The 15,718-nt window shown below is 48.2% G+C and overlaps 1 protein-coding gene across 7 annotated transcripts in view; it reads right to left on the reverse strand.

The window, feature by feature from the left end:
• The window catches only part of EML1 (EMAP like 1), a 205,085-nt gene that overhangs the window by 31,255 nt on the left and 158,112 nt on the right, over positions 1-15,718 (reverse strand). For 4 of the 7 annotated variants that reach the window (XM_012522702.3, XM_058291719.1, XM_071213693.1 and 1 more), the window contains exons 5-11: positions 14,390-14,418; positions 13,531-13,587; positions 10,619-10,748; positions 7,616-7,765; positions 6,751-6,820; positions 4,893-5,003; positions 3,969-4,064 (exon numbers count right to left, since the gene is read on the reverse strand). In XM_012522702.3, the coding sequence (XP_012378156.2) occupies positions 3,969-4,064; positions 4,893-5,003; positions 6,751-6,820; positions 7,616-7,765; positions 10,619-10,748; positions 13,531-13,587; positions 14,390-14,418 (643 nt within the window). The remainder of the gene's footprint in view (positions 1-3,968; positions 4,065-4,892; positions 5,004-6,750; positions 6,821-7,615; positions 7,766-10,618; positions 10,749-13,530; positions 13,588-14,389; positions 14,419-15,718) is intronic. The other 3 variants (XM_058291734.2, XM_058291727.2, XM_071213694.1) reach the window with 1 other exon arrangement.

Here is a 15,718-nt window from a genome sequence, read left to right on the forward strand (position 1 = left end):
TGAATATTTTCAAGGCAAAAACACCAATCGCCACTAGCTAAAATGGTGATGAAAATCAAATACATTATCTAACATTTCCAATCCACTGAAAATATTTGAAGATCTTGGTGGATGAAAAAACCTTTTGGAGTGGGAAACAATTTTCAAATAAAACTGGCTATAAATTAAAAAGTTTATCTGGGGCACATCCCAAGTACCCAGGGCTTGCTTCTTTTTTGGTGGCAAGCATTTCTAAAGTGGGAATCTCAGCTTTAAGAATAGAAAGCAAGCGTGTGTGCCGGCCGCCTGGGGTGGCGGAGCCATTTTGACTGGTTTTCTCTCTACTGATAACACTAGTGATGAAAAAAAGCAGGATGGGGGACAGGGAGGCAGCTGGTAAAGCATTTTAGTGTGTTAGGTATTTGTGCAAGTACACATACCTTCAAAAACATTTTGTGTAAGTCTCACAGAAAATGTTCACACTTGCCTGCTATGTCACCATAGAGCAATGCTTATATTAATTCCAAAAAACAAGATTTTTTCCTAAGAGGAGCAAAATCTAAGGATTCCCTATGGCTAAGTTAAAATTCACAACAGTTGTAGTCAAAACATCACCCTTTCTCCTCCACTGTCCCTAGAAGTAATGCATGATCCAATTATCAAAACCAGTAGCAGGGAAATAAAACCTGAGCGGGTTTATTTAGACTCTGGGTTAAGTCAAGGAGGTCGCAAGCCAGGCGGGCGGGTGGGGTGGCAGACTGGAGGGAGATGCCCGTTCCCGGCAGAGAGACGGGGCGTGCGGGGGGGCTTTCACAGGTAGTTTTGGGGGCCACTCCCTGAGAGGCTGCTCCAGGGACTTGGGAGCTCAAGGCCCAGCAGGCAGCTCCTCCTGAGAGCTGGTCCAGTCTTCTTGCCTCAGGCCACTTTTTTTTTTTAAAGATTTATTTTATTTATTTCTCTCCCCTTCCCGCCTGCCCCCCCCCCCGCCTGCCCCCCCCCCCCCGCCCCAGTTGTCTGTTCTCTGTGTCCATTTGCTGCGTGTGCTTCTTTGTCCGCTTCTGTTGTCAGTGGCCCTGGGAATCTGTGTCTCTTTCTGTTGCGTCATCTTGCTGTGTCAGCTCTCTGTGTGTGCGGCGCCACTCCTGGGCGGCTCTCCTTACGGGGTACACTCCTTGCGTGTGGGGCTCCCCTACGCGGGGGACACCCCTGCGTGGCACGGCACCCCTTGCGCCCATCAGCACTGCACGTGGGCCAGCTCCACACGGGTCAAGGAGGCCGGGGGGTTGGACTGTGGCCCTCCCATGGGGTAAGCAGACACCCTATCCATTGGGCCAAGTCCGCCTCCCCTCAGGCCACTTCTAAAACAGCCACCTGCCCTGGCCAGCTCCACCTGGTTCACGCCTCCACCCGCCGCTGTCCGGCGTCTGCCCCGCACTCGTGGAAATGCTTCTCCCCAGGCCACAGAGCCCCCGCCAGGCCTCAGCCCACTGGACGCCCCTGCTTGCTGCTTTTCTGGAACTCTCTCTCCTGCGGCTGCCAGGTACCCCGACGCATTTGGGTTTCCTTTTTCCTCTCAGCCTTCTTTCTCGGTGCTCCTGGGGGCCTCTCTTGCGGGCTTTTCTTGGAGAATCTTGGGGGGTGTCAACTCCATGTCCCAGCCCGGCCCACACCTCTCTCTGGAGCACCTGGCTCCAAAGCCCCTGCCTCAGGGTGCTTCGCCCCGAATGGCCACCGGTGCCGCCCACGTGAGCACAGTCGGACTCACCTCGCCTGCCCCTCGCCCGGGGCTCTCTCTCTGGGTCATCAGGGCCACCGATGCCGGAAGCAGAGCCAGCTCTGACCCCTCCTCTCCGGCCACTTGCAGCCTTCAGCTTCACCCCTGCAGGTGTCTCTACCCACGCCCTCCCACCTTCCACGCCCACCAGAACAAATGGCCTCTGCCGTAGGTTCACGCCGTCCCTTGTCTTTAGAAGGAACCCGTGTGACGCGCCCCAGATGAAAATCTGACCACACACTGCCAAGGTTTACGAGTCACCAGTGGCTGCTTGCTGGGTTCCAGATAAAATCAGATGCCGCCCGTGGGCAAAGGCCCCCAGGATCCTCAGCCCTCTCGAGCGCCCCCTCCAGTCATACGGGCTGGCGACCGAGATGCCCGCGCCTCTGCTCGGCTCCCTGCCCCCTCCTGCCCCTCCTGCCCTGCGCGCTGTCCTCCCCTGCCCTGGCCCCTGCCCCTGCTGCTGGAGTTCACGGCTGTCCCCCCGGAGACGGCCAATCCTCCAGGCAGGTGCCATGTCAGGGTCATCTGAGCACCCCCAGAGCCTCAGGAAGGCTTCCTGGGTGAAGGGGTGACGAGACTGGGGTGCACATGAGAACCCAAGGGGCAATGAAGGCAAGCACTGCAGGACAGCACCGCGGGCCCAGGCGGGGGCTGTGCGGGCGCAGTTAGCCCGGGAGCCCGGGAGGCGCAGGGGAGGCTACCGTTCTCTGCCCCCGGGTCCCCGTGGTGGGCCGCCCTGCCCTCCCGGCCCCCTGAGCCTCTTAAGAACCCTTGCAAGTCACCTTGGAGGCACCGCCCACGACCTCCCCCATCCCTTCTGGCAAAAAGCCGCTCCACTCCCCTCTCTGCTCCGAGCAGCGCGCAGCTGGCAACCCTGAGCAGGCTCCCTTGTCTGTCTCCCCACTGGCCTGTAGGCTTCTGAGGACAAGGCCATCTCAGTCCCCTTTATACCACAGGGCTGCTCCCAGGGCTGGCACCAAGCAGCCTGGGGGGGCAGCCAGTGACGGAAGGGATTCCCAAGCCAGGCTCTGCGCGAGAACCACCAGGCGTGGGCTCTGATCCAGGGGACTGAAAGCTCCGCGGAAGGGCCCAGAAGCTGCACTTCACACCGCTCTGCTGCTCCTGGCTGGCTCTCGCTGCCCGGCTCCCTGGCTCTAGCCCCTGGGGCTGCCCCTGGGGTTCTGTCACGGACCTCGCTCACTGGTGTCACACTGCTGACCCCCATCCTGCCTCTCGATTTCCAGGACCTGTTCCCTGGTCTGATAAATCAGACCGATTGTTCCTTTGTTCCTTCTGCCTGAGAACTCAGTCATGTATTCTTGAACCTGGCTAAAAAACTTGCTTCTGATTCTCCCAACCTAGCAAAACGGGAAGAACTTAGATCCTGACCAGGATATTACAGGACAGGGCCGAAACATGCAGGCAAATGTTAGGAACATGCCTGGTTAGAATACAAGGTCTGCACCCGGGAGACACAAGGAAAAAAGGCAGGTTAAGTGGGGTTGGCCAAGGTCAATTTTACTGTTGGAGAGGTAAGGTTATCTACAGCTAATGGCTGCCAGGATGAGAAATCTGCAGAACAGGGATCCAGTGATGATTTTAGCAGGAGAAAAACCTAAGAAAGCTGAGGAGAGCTCATGTGATGTTCTGCACAAGGTGGGCCGGGGGTGAGAGGAGCCACCAGGGGATGTTGTGGGGGCACCCCACTGCGGGCACTTGGGACTTGGCCAGTAGCCCTCACTCGTCCTTCCTGACCCCATCCAGCTTTGGACACCTCTTACGCTACCTGCCTGACCTTCAGCTCAGTCCTCCCGCTCAGTGCACCTGCTCCCTCATCTGCCCCACCCCGCCTGGGACAGCCCAGGGGGCTGAGAGCACGGCTCACTTACTACTTCCTGTACTGCCTTGGCCTGCTCGTATATAATGCCGGTCGAGCCTGCGCACTAAAATGACAAGTGAAAGGGAAAATGAACAGATAGAGTGAACAGATCAAAAGGGCCGTGGCTGTAAAATGAGGAAGAAAGGATTCTTCATAGGCATTGTGAAGCATAAACCACACACACACACACACACACACACACACAACACAAGGCCTGACAGGGCTGTGGGATGGAGTCCAAGGGACGCTAAGGTGCCACGCCTGAGGGCGGCGGGGAAGGGGCGGCCCACGAAGGGAAACGGGAAAGGCAGGCAGGGGCCCTCGCGGCGAGACCTTCACGTCAGCCAGCCGCTCTTCTCTCTGCCAGTCCCACACCGAGAGCACGTGGTCGTTGGAGTCGTCCACGGCACACAGACTGCTGCCTCCATTCTGGAAAAGAGGAGAAGGAAGTCAAAGGACAACTCCATGGGAAAAGAGAGAAGGCTGGGCACGACAGAAAAGGAACGCTACTTTCCCTTTTAATTAAGAGCCCCTTCATCTTGTTAAAGAACACCCCACCACTGCCTCTGAAGCCCGCTTACTTGGCCAGAGTCGAGGGGAACGTGGGGTAACGAAGGGCCAGGGGCAGGACAGGCAGGAGCCGAGGTGCAGCTCCCCGCCCTGGCGCGCTGGAGCCAGCCTCCAAGGGGGCTGCAGAGCCCTCCTGGAGCGGACGGCACCCACGGCTTGCTCGGTGCCGGGTCTGTTTCTAACTGTGGCCAGAGCACACGTGAGGCCGTGGAAGGGGTGAAGGCCCCGTGGGCATGGTGGCCCCGGGGTGTTTCGAAGGCGTGTGGGGACAGAAGTTTCCAAGCTGGCTGAAGCCGGGGAGCAGGCCCAGCCTGTGGAAGCATGGACCGTCACTGGGCTCCTGCCCGACTCCTGCTGGTAGTCTGGGACAGCAGGGATGAGCTAGAGCCACCCGACAAGGAAGGTGAAGTTCAAGGCCAGGGTGGGTGACACTGACTTGAGGGCCACGGCGACCACATCCCTGCAGGGCCTCTCTCACCACCAAGCCCCATGCGCAGGCTGGCAGCACTGGCGCCCCAGGAATGTGTATGACTGTGTATGGGGCCTGGGAGCAGGCATCTTTCAGAATTCCAAGCTGCACACACACCTGGGCAGTTATCACAGGTGTTAACTCTTTCCCCCTTCAACCTTGAGTTGATTCTCTCCTTCTTAGGGCCCAAAGGCAAAATTCACAGGGCTCATACTTACGGATTTTGAAAACGCAATGCAGGTGACAGCTCGGTCAAAAAACCCTATGCCAATGACATGCAGCGTGTTCAACGTCACAGAATCCCAGATGCGTACATGTGGGGGCAATTGCTGTTTAAAAAAATTGTGATGATTATACAAATTTATCCTTACCAAGCTGAAAATGACTACCTGCGTGGTAACTTCAATTGTGTCAAAGCCAAAGGTCTTTTCCTGCTTTTGAGGGTCCGCATATTAATGTAAATACAGCATGCCCCATGGCCTCACCAGGGCATGACCACATGTGGGCACTTTATCGTTAGGAGCGCTCCACCGACTTCTGAATTCTGAAGAGTCAATTCCTGATAACGGTACCACAGGAATTGGTATTCTAATTTGTGCATCTAGATGCATCTGAATTTTAAAAATGAAAAGTGACAAGGAAAATTGAATATTCATGGATGGGGTATTCTTTTAAAGTTTATATCGTTACTAAGGTGTAAGCATATCTAGGTTCATCAAGGCTCTCACCACCAAATAGTACTAAGAGCTTAGCTTTTTAGGCTTCATTACAGCAAAAAAGGCCATCGCTGATGCACAGATACAATTTGCAATTGTGATGATTTGTTCAAGATGCTCGCAGCTGTGCTTCTAGGATATCTGTATTAAATTTTCTCTTCTTACTAGAAGAAAGCATCATAACGCAATCAGATTTATCAACCAAATCAAGGGAGGAGCAGTGACCAGGCTGGGGTTCCTGGCTGGACTTGGGTCCGAGCAGCTGGGCTTCCCCAGACTGCCCCGCGGCTCTCTGGACCAGGCTTTTCTGGTCCGGAAAGTGACAGGATTAGCTCAGAGACCCAGAACATTTTTTCTGGCTCTACAAGTTCTGCTTCAATTTCAACGACTGAAATGCACTTTTAAGCCACTAGAGGGAGAACAATGGGTTTACCACAGAGTTCACAGATGGTTTTAAGTTACCAAAAAAGGCGAAGACCGTGTTCGCTTCACGTGTATTTACACGATAGCAGTGTGATTTCCACTGCTCCCCTTAACTCTTTTTGAGTGTAGAAGTTCAGTGGAAAATAGCATAAAGTTCATATTTAAAGTTTGGTGTTCTTAAAATATTTTCTGAAATATGGCAGGATTCATGTTTTCTGGAAGAAAACATGTTGAGAAAAATGGAAATACCGAACGTAATTAGTTTCAGGTAATATATTGTGCAATAATGAACTATGCAAAAGAAGACATCGAAAAAAGCTATAAAGGGTTTTGAATAAAATACGACAATGGGAGCAGACTTTGATAAATTAAGTAGCTGGAAACCAGTTTTAAATTGCTCTGTGATTCATTTATTTGTTATATTCTACTAGTTCCCTTTCTGGTTCATTGAAATATAAATTGAAATTTTGCTGAAGTGTTTACAAAATTTGTGATTAAAAACCTCCATGGAGCCTTTGTGAACTGCATGCAGATCCCAACTCATGGGTTCAAGTCAAGAGTACAGGTATTCATGGCAGAGGATGTCTGAAATCTGTTAGAGGCAAAATGTCTCCTCTTCAAATGATTATTTATTACGAGTTTAAAATTATTTAAGTGTGTACCTTAATATTTTCATGTCCGTTATGTGTGCAAATAATAATAATTAGTGAACCCAAAGGCAAGAACAATGCTATTATAAAAACTGCTGAAATGAAGGTGGACTCAAGAGGTTTTTGAGCTCGTTGTAATTTGCAATACAAATTCTAATGAGCAATTAAGGAATATCTGGATACTGTAATATAACCAAGTGGACTTATTCATCTGCAAAACAATGTTTGCAGAAAATTACTTGGTGCTACCAGTTAATTAGAAAAATATGAAAAATAGTATTACTCACTTTTCCATCCTTAGATGTACCTGCCACTTGTCCCGTTGCTATGGTGATCCTATCAGGATGAACAGCTAGGCTATAAAAAGAAAATTTATAAAAAATCCATACTTTTAAAGCCAAGCTTAATTTTTCTCTTGATCAAATATAGTTTGCCAAATATTTAAATACAAGAAATAAATAACTCCTAACTTCTTACAGACTCAGGAGAAATTCTCTGAGCACCCTAATTACCTTAGACAACTAGCGCCTATATAATTTCCTCTTAATTCCTTTATTTATTCTCAAGAGTTTTCAGACTCAAGGAAAAAACTTCCTTTGCCGAACAAATACCATTCAATCCCAGAACTATTTTATTAGCTTGCAACTTTTATTAAGAAGTAATTTTGAGTCTATCGGCGAGCAAAGACGTACTCTTTTGCTGAGAGAATTTTATAATTGACCGGGGACCTGGGACAAATGCCAGCACAGAAATCCATCTCTCCATCCATCTCTCTATCCAAGAGACATAAACTCCCTATTAAAAGCTGCAAATGAATTATGGGAACAGCAGACCAGCCACAAACCCAAGGTAAAACATTTTTATTAAAAAAAATAAAGGCCCACATTAGAAGACTTCAGCGTGTGATGTGCTCAGAGCGCATCTCCAAACAGGGGTCCCCAGGAGCCCTTTGTTTAGGTAACATGGTTGGTTTATAAGATTATGCATTGTGCGGGCAGTTGGCAAAATCTGAGAGGTGTCTTTGGTGAGCCGGGTGGCTGGAGGTCGCCCCAGCGAGCACCAAGGCCTCCGAGCCCCTCTGTCCTCAGGTCCCTCCTCCTCTCTCTGTTCCACCCAGCCCGCCTCTCGCCGCGCTGGGGCCACGGGACTCACCACTTGACGTCGTCGCTGTGGCCGGCGTAGTGCCTCTGCAGCTGCTCCTCCACGTTGAAGAGCACCACCACCGACGCGATGAAATACACGATCTCCCCCGTGGGCAGCAGGTACAGGTTGTTCCGGCAGTCTCGGCCCCTGTACCCGTAGCTTTGCGGCGGTCAAGAGGAAAAGTTTGTTCTAGCTTCAGCGTTACTCAACAGGCGCAAGCAGCAAAATTCAATGTGACTATTGCCATCAGTGTCGCTGATTCAACAACATTAAATTACAAAGACTCTGGGCCAGATAGACCTGATCCCGTGAAAGTTGGAAACGGCCATTGATATAATGTGAAGAATTTTAAAAAACAAAACTATTTCAAGAGGTGGGTTTTATTTTTTAGGAAATATCTTGTATTTTTGTATGGGTGTGTGTTATATTTTGGAAGGTGGATTTTGATCAATGAGAGTCGGTGGTTCTATCTATGAAAGGCAACTGGAGCTGACACTTGTGGGTGAGCGACTGGGAGGTGAACGCTCTCCAATTCGCCCAGGCCCTCAGGGATCCGGGAAGCAGCAGCAGGGGTCCCAGCTGTGGGTGGGGCTGTGGAGCTTTTACACAGATGCTCGCCTTCCTCACACTTCAAAGGCTGTGAAAACATCCCCGGCTGCGCCTCTGAAAGGCTGACTACCTTGAAAGCATCTGCTGAACAGTACCTAGAACTGAAATCTGTCATTTTGAAACTTATTTTATAAGAACGCTGGAATATTCTGCTCGTAACATTTTTTCCTCTTTCCCTTCTGTTGCCTCTCTTTGGTGACATTTACAGCTAGTCATCTGGCCCCTTGCTTAGGTCTGCTGAACTGTCCTACCTGGCCCTCTTGAATATCTGGTCATGTAAAGGAGAGGCAAGGGCTTGAGTTTGTGGACTAGAATGAGAAGGAACAACAGGCTGAGTCACGTTATCATCATCTTGAGTTGGAACTGGAATTGGCATGACTCCGTGGCTGACTGTGACTCAGCCTCGTTCCCGAATCACAACTGGGAAATTAACTGAATCCTTATTAAAGTGTGTGGCTTTTGTAACTTATTTGGAAAACACAATATATTTCTGAAAAAAAGTTATATTGCTTGAAATATTAAGCAAGGAAAAAAAACAGGGTCTTGACATGACATACTTTATAAATAAATTTTAAGATAATGGTAACTGGCCTTTATATGCCTTAATTACTGAACCAATCACGAGCTTTTTTTATTTTTTGTAATTTAGTAGCTAAATATTTCATTTTAAAAATCACTTTTTCCCCCACATTATAAAAGAACTTGTAAAAAGTGTAAATGGCACACATATATAAAAAAGGTTGAAAAAAAAAAAGTAGCCCCACTCCCTTGCTCCAGCCACTCGCAGCTTCTTTGGGATAATTATCCCATTAGGATTTGGGCACATACGCTTCTAGACCTTGAACCCTATTCTGAGAGCAAATCACTTGTACATGGATTAAAAAAATAAACTAGTAAAAAATACTGGTTATCTGGAGCAAATTCTATTGATTTACATCTTCTGAAATTTGACCAGGAAGTAGGCTGAGCAAACGTGCTTTAAATGTTTCCCAGATTTGATGTAACCAATTTAAATCATTAGGGATTTAAAGAAGAACCTAATCACTTCAATTACAATATGTCAAAACACATTCCAAACAGGTCCACGGTAAATGCTTATGACACCTGAATCTGAAAAAAAAATTTTTTAAATGTACTTTTGAAGAGAAATTTATGTACTGGTGAAAATCTAAAAAAATTTTCCAAAGAATTTGATTCTATAATCTCCGATAGTAATTCTTCTAACAGAAATTACAGCAGCTTCCATTTAAACCAACTTCTTATACTTTGTGTTCAGGGCTTGGCATTAAACAAGTGCTCGATAAATATGTGTTCGAAGGTGAAGGAAGGATTTTTATTCTTTGTCTTAAAATCTATATTAACTGAAAGGTGGCCCCTGCAGGCTTCCTCTAAAGTAATGAAGAAAAAAAAATCAACACTTAATTCACCCCTTCTCGCAGGTTCTATTTGCTTGCCTTTTAGTTGTTTTTCCTGGAAGCTCATTCACTCTCCCAAACCTCATACTGTGAAGCCTCCCGCAGCGCTATTTCAAGAATGTTAGTCATGTGTTTGACTCCAATTTCTGTGGCCTAGATTTTTTAGGGACTTTTTTTTTTTATTAGTATTTTATCTGAGCTACATGTTAATTTTACTTATGCCATTCGTTACACCCCTTCATTTAGTACCTTGGATTCCTATTACTTCCATAATCCCTTCGGCCAGTCAGGGTCTAACTTCAAGGTAGGCCCCCAGTGGCTCTCTACTTGGTCTGTGGGGGCATGTTCACCCTCTAACACTTTCATTCAGAGTATACCTCTTTCTTTCTTTGGGTTTAAAAACTTTTTTCTTTTTGCCCGCACAGTTTAGTTTCAATTTCTAATACTCCCTGAGGAGTTGACTAAAGCATATGGAAACTACTGATAAAAAATAATCAGATATTTTCATTAGAATCCTACCGTCTGCCTATTTGTGATTATTTGCATTAAACTTGCTTCTCTCCATACTTTTAACTGACTTTATACTGGTAGAAAGATTGAAATTCAGGTCAGAAACCAGTGATTCATTTTCCCCTGACCAAAAAAAAAGTTTCTCATACAATCATGTAACATTTAATATTTTCATTATAGGAAAAATAACGTATCTGTATTTGAGCAGGAATCACAAATATTTCATTCAGGAATGATAAGTCAGTTTCCCCCATATCCAGAAGCTCTTATTGCATTCTTCCTTTATTCGAACACTGAACCGGGTTCTAACACATGGTGCGATTTTGTTAAATTAATTTTTCTGAAAGTGAAAGTTTGAGTATTTTGGCTTTTTAAACTAAAAAGGTCTTAAGTGCTCTGCATTTCTACAGCTGAACTTCAAGCTGAAAGCGGTAACTGGTAACTTTGGGTAGGACCCTAGCCAACACGTAAAGGATACACCCATTCCAGTTTAAGTCTCTTGGTTGGCAGTTCTACTTTTGCTTCCAAATTGTAAGACTCCACTTCATCTTTGGGCATGTACATGGTGACGGGGCGTCCACGAAGAAACATTTTTACGTATCCTTCTTCTACAAAAAGAACACACAGGTAAGAAAGGCTCCCCAGCACCGCCCAGGTGCACCTGAAAACAAACATGTCTTGTCTCGCCTGTCAATGTGAAAGTAAAATCATTACCCTTTGTGTCATTTCTAATTAATGTCCTAGGGGGAAAAAAGAACTAACACCTAAAATTAAACCATTGGAAAGAAAAGGATGCATCTTACTTGTTTTTGCCATTCTGCTTAAGGATGCGAAAAACATTGGAAATCGCAAAAGGAAAGATCGGTTCTTTTTCATGAGAGATTTTAGTGCTCACACTTGCCTTATCATCAGGAGGGAAAAATATCACTCCCAAAAACTACAACTAACACAAGAATCCAGTTAAATTTTTTATTGAGCTTAATGCATATAATCTCAAAATTAAAATTCATAAAGTAGCTTCCAATATTTAAATTTGGTTGTTATATTGCAATGTGAAGCTATTTCTATGTGTGTTTTTTACATTGAACAATTCTTTCAAATGTAAAGGATACAAAATCAGCAGAAATACACCTGAGGACACATGCAAAATGGAAAATGCTCAATGAAAAGCTAGAAATGGAAAACAAAAGAACACAAGACCCACTAGAGGGAGAAATATGGAAAACAAAAATTTCTAGAACAAACATCTATAAAAAATAACTTCTGATGTTTTAATAAACAAATTACAGGAAGAAAAGTAAAAACCAATAAAGTGTTGACAACGAGAAACCCCAAGTTCTAAAAAGAAAAAAACAACTTGGGATTTTCGACTAGCGTTTTCAGGATCTAATAAGACCAAAGAAAATGTCCTGTGTGTGCCTCATGAGTTCTGTTCAGATTCAGAACTTGTTAATTCTGATGCTTCACTGCCAATCAAAGAACCCAATCTTGATGACATTTAAACTGGGCAGGGAAGCAGATTCAGCTCAACAGGTAGAGCGTCTGTCCACCACATGGGAGGTCCAGGGTTCAAACCCAGGGTCTCCTGACCCATGTGATGAGCTGGCCCACATGCAGTGCTGACGCGCGCAAGGAGTGCCATGCCACCAGAGGTGTCCCCCGTGTAGGGGAGCCCCATTCACAAGGAGTGCGCCCCGTAAGGAGAGCCAACCAGTGCAAAAAAAGTACAGCCTGCCCAGGAGTGGTGCCGCACACACAGAGAGCTGACAAAAGATGACGCAACAAAAAGAGACACAGATTCCTGTGCCACTGACAAGAATAAAAGTGGACACAGAAGAACACACAGCGAATGGACAGAGAAAGCAGACAACTGGGGGGGCAGGGAAGGGGAGAGAAATAAATAAAATTAAAATTAAAATTAAAAAAAAAAATAAACTGGGCAGCTGGAGCTGGGGATGTCTGTAGGTAATTCAACAGAAAAATCATCACCGTAGAGGAACCTGGTGAGGAAAGGTCACGAAAGTACTACAGCACTGTGAGTACAGCATTTACAAGTTAGTTTTGGGGGTCTTACTCCTAAGGATTTTCAAACAACGTCACGTGCAATATTGCTTACAATTTAAGGGGCCACCCAAGTTTACGCTCCTGTGTGCATGCACTTTAGGGCTTTGGTGCGTGCCTGGAAACTCTCCAACCGCAGATTAGGTCTGGCTTTGGAATAAGACCCGTGAAGCACGCACCCGCCAGGTCCTGCGCGCCGCGGATGCGCCGGGAATGGCTTTCGCACTGCTCCATCCTCCAGTCCACTGGACTCACCCCCGAGGCTCTCAGCACGGCAGGCTCCCCTGGGATCTGAGGACTTGCTGCCAGCCCATCAAGGCCCCAGCTGGATTTCCCTGAGCCCCTCCTCCACTCAAAATCCTTGGACTGCTCTCCCATCCGGCCGGTCCACCTTACCCGACCTCATGTGCCACTTCCCCACACACCCCAATTCTCCTCTCTGGCCATTCGCCTCTGACCCCCACACCTGCCCTGCTCAGGTAGCCTCTGAGCCTCCGCATATGCTCTTCCTGCCACCTGACATGTGCTTCCCTTCCTTAATCCCTCACCCAAATTCTAGCTTACCACACTGTGGCCACCACACCTGAAGAATCCGAAAGCACCCAAGAGACTGCCAGACCTGTTACAGGTGTTACAGGTTTCAAGGTTAAATGAAGAGGGAGTCCCTCAAACCTCTTTGTAAGACATGAATCATCCTGTCAGAAAGATCAGTGCAAAAAACAAAAAGCCCTTCCTGGGTTTATATAATCAATGCCTACGAGATACCTCCACACGCTCTACTGTGGCTACGGGCTGGTCATAAGTCCCCACGGCTGCAGCTCACGGCGCAATTCCGCATCGCGGGACTCGGCTCCCCAAGCACTGCCTCTAGCCTCGGCACTGTTTTGTGCCGCCAATTTGGACGTCCTACGTCTGAAAACAAAAAGCAGCCAGGGAAGCGATGCTTTTCTCAGGCGTGTTAGGATCACAGCGCACAACTAACACACCTGAAGGCAATTTAGTGGGGATGGGGACGAGCAGCAGTGCAGGGTACAATTCAAACTGGGGGGACATCCCGGGGTCACCCTATAGCTCTCTTAACACTATTAAGGAATTTTTTAAAAGTTTCTGTGATCGGCCAATAAGCCCAGATCCAAAGCAGAGCCACGGAGCGTGGTCCAGCCAAGTAAAAGCTCAAGGATGCTTTTAACGTAAGAGGCATTGAGGTGGTTTGCGTCACAAAAACGTTTTCATACAAGGAGCGCGTCCGTTGGCCTGTATGAAAGAAGTTTCTGCGGCCTGGGGACCAGCTTTGCTCAGAGAGCTACGAGCCTCCGAAACGCCGCCTACCTTTGCAGTGCGTCACCCGGCGCTTCCCTTGGGATTTCGGAGACAGAGACAGAAGGGCTAGAGAGAGAAAGGTGCGGTGCTGCGCGAGCCAGGGCCTGCCTGCCCCGTGGGCACCCGCCAGCCCTGAGCCCGCGCCCCTCGCAGGGACCCTGGGCCCACGACGCGGCTGTGCCAGCTGATGGCAAGCACATTTTCGGTGAGTACTTTTATGCCTCCTGAAAATCAAAGGAATCTGGAAGCTCATGCTGATAAATAGGAAACTTTGGTTTTTATGTTTTGGTTCCAAGCTTAGGAGGAAAAAAACTAGGAAAATGCAACTGAAATGAATTTATTTACTCAATTATATTCTCGCCCATTCCTTTACAGTTTAAATGCAGTTAACAATAAGGTAAATATGCTAAAATGTGTTTTAAATAAAGATATATAGAAAGGTGTACATTAACTATTAGTTTGCAGTTTAGGAAATCAAAGGTAGAGAAAGAAAAGCTACTTTCAGGCGAAGTTTTAACTTGATGCATCAGGAACTTTCGCCTTAGGAGGAGAGCGAACGCTGAGCCCAGGCAGTAGAGCTGGAGTAACAACGGCAGCCGAGGTGGCCAACCCAGAAGTTCCGCGACAGCGAGGTGGTGGCACGCACGCCCCCCGCTCGCCGCCCCTTCAGTGGGCGCTGAAGGGGACCGTTTCCACGGTGGCCTCGCGGCGGCCATCGAGCCGCCTGGCCAAGCTGCCCTACACGCTCATTCCAGCGGCCCCGCCCCACGGACACCAGCGCGCCTGCGTGTCACACTCGGGCCCCGGAAAAGGGTGACTTAACCCTGGGGGGAGGGGGGGTGCCCATAAAAAATCCATTCTGACTTACCTGCACTGAACACGGGTTCCTTGGGTTTGCTGTGAAAATAAAACAAAAGCCATTTTTAGAGGGAGTCCTGACTGTGCCATTTTGTAAGATGCCGCAGTCATTGGCTGCGGGGGCGGGGGGGGGGGTGTGTGTCACGTGAATATGGCATAAATTATATGTGTTCATAAGGAAAACAAAACCAACTTAACTGCAAAAAGGAACATGTATAAATGAAAATGTCCAAAGGGGAAAAAAACAAAAAAGAAGAAAACAAAACAACAATTAAAAAGGCGCGAGAGGTTCTAACCCCCACTGCATCACCAAGCTGTGCTGTTCAGGAGCAGTGCCGTGCCTGGGGAAGGAGGAGCACGGGGCTGACGGAGAGGGCAGCAGCCCGTCTGAGTGGCTCTTCTTGCCCGCACCCTGGCTTTGCTGAAACGTGCGAGCTCCTGACCGCAGGCCTCTGGGCTGGGCTCGGCTCCTGCAGAGGCTGTACCCCGAGGAAGACCCGGGGAGCAGGGAGAGCAGGAAACGCCAGCGTGGGCAGCGCAGCCGCCTCACAGGGATGGGACACCACCGGCTCCAGCCACCCTGGGTGCCCCCCACAGAGCCGGCAGGACCAGCCCTGTGACCAGGGACCCCAAACCCCCAATTCCTCCTGGGGGAAAGCCTCCCCTGAGAAACACTTCCGTGAGAATTCCCCCAGCTCCCCAGGTGACCCCCGTCCTCAGATCAGGACAGGACAAGCCGAGGGAACCGGGAGGAATTCTGGTTTAATCTTACACCTTGAATACTTCTAGCAGTGTACACGTATTTCTTTTTTGCAGAAAGGTAAAGGGACTAAACTATCTGGGTAATACTGTCCTAATATTACTTGTCTTCTTCTTAAAGTCCACTGAAAAACGCAAGTAAAAATTATCCTTAATCCTACCACACAATACATAAAGTGATTTATTAATATCTTTGATTTCCAGATAATTTTATGAAGTACATGGGGAAACTACGCCACTGATTCTTTAAAAGTGTGTTACACTCTGCTCAAACGTGGTTTAAGAAGTTGATTCTGCTAGAGACTGTCCTACATTCCGCACTTTGGAAACTGAAGGTAGTACTACAAAAGCACTGGCGGCCCATAAAAGCCAACGTCCTTACAACAGCTGCAGCCCTTTTGCTCTCCTGCCCTCACCTCCCTTTATGCCGCCCCTAAGCTCGAGCCCTGGCTACTGGGGCCTGAGCTCCTCAACTCCTGTGTCAGGCGGGTGCTCTCACTCGCTCTCCTCCCGGGCCTGGAGTCCCAGCTGGCCTGGGCTCACTGGGGTCCTCTCTGACATTGCAGCCTGCCTCTGGCCC

Source organism: Dasypus novemcinctus, chromosome 3, assembly GCF_030445035.2.
Source record: "Dasypus novemcinctus isolate mDasNov1 chromosome 3, mDasNov1.1.hap2, whole genome shotgun sequence".
Taxonomy (NCBI): domain Eukaryota; kingdom Metazoa; phylum Chordata; class Mammalia; order Cingulata; family Dasypodidae; genus Dasypus; species Dasypus novemcinctus.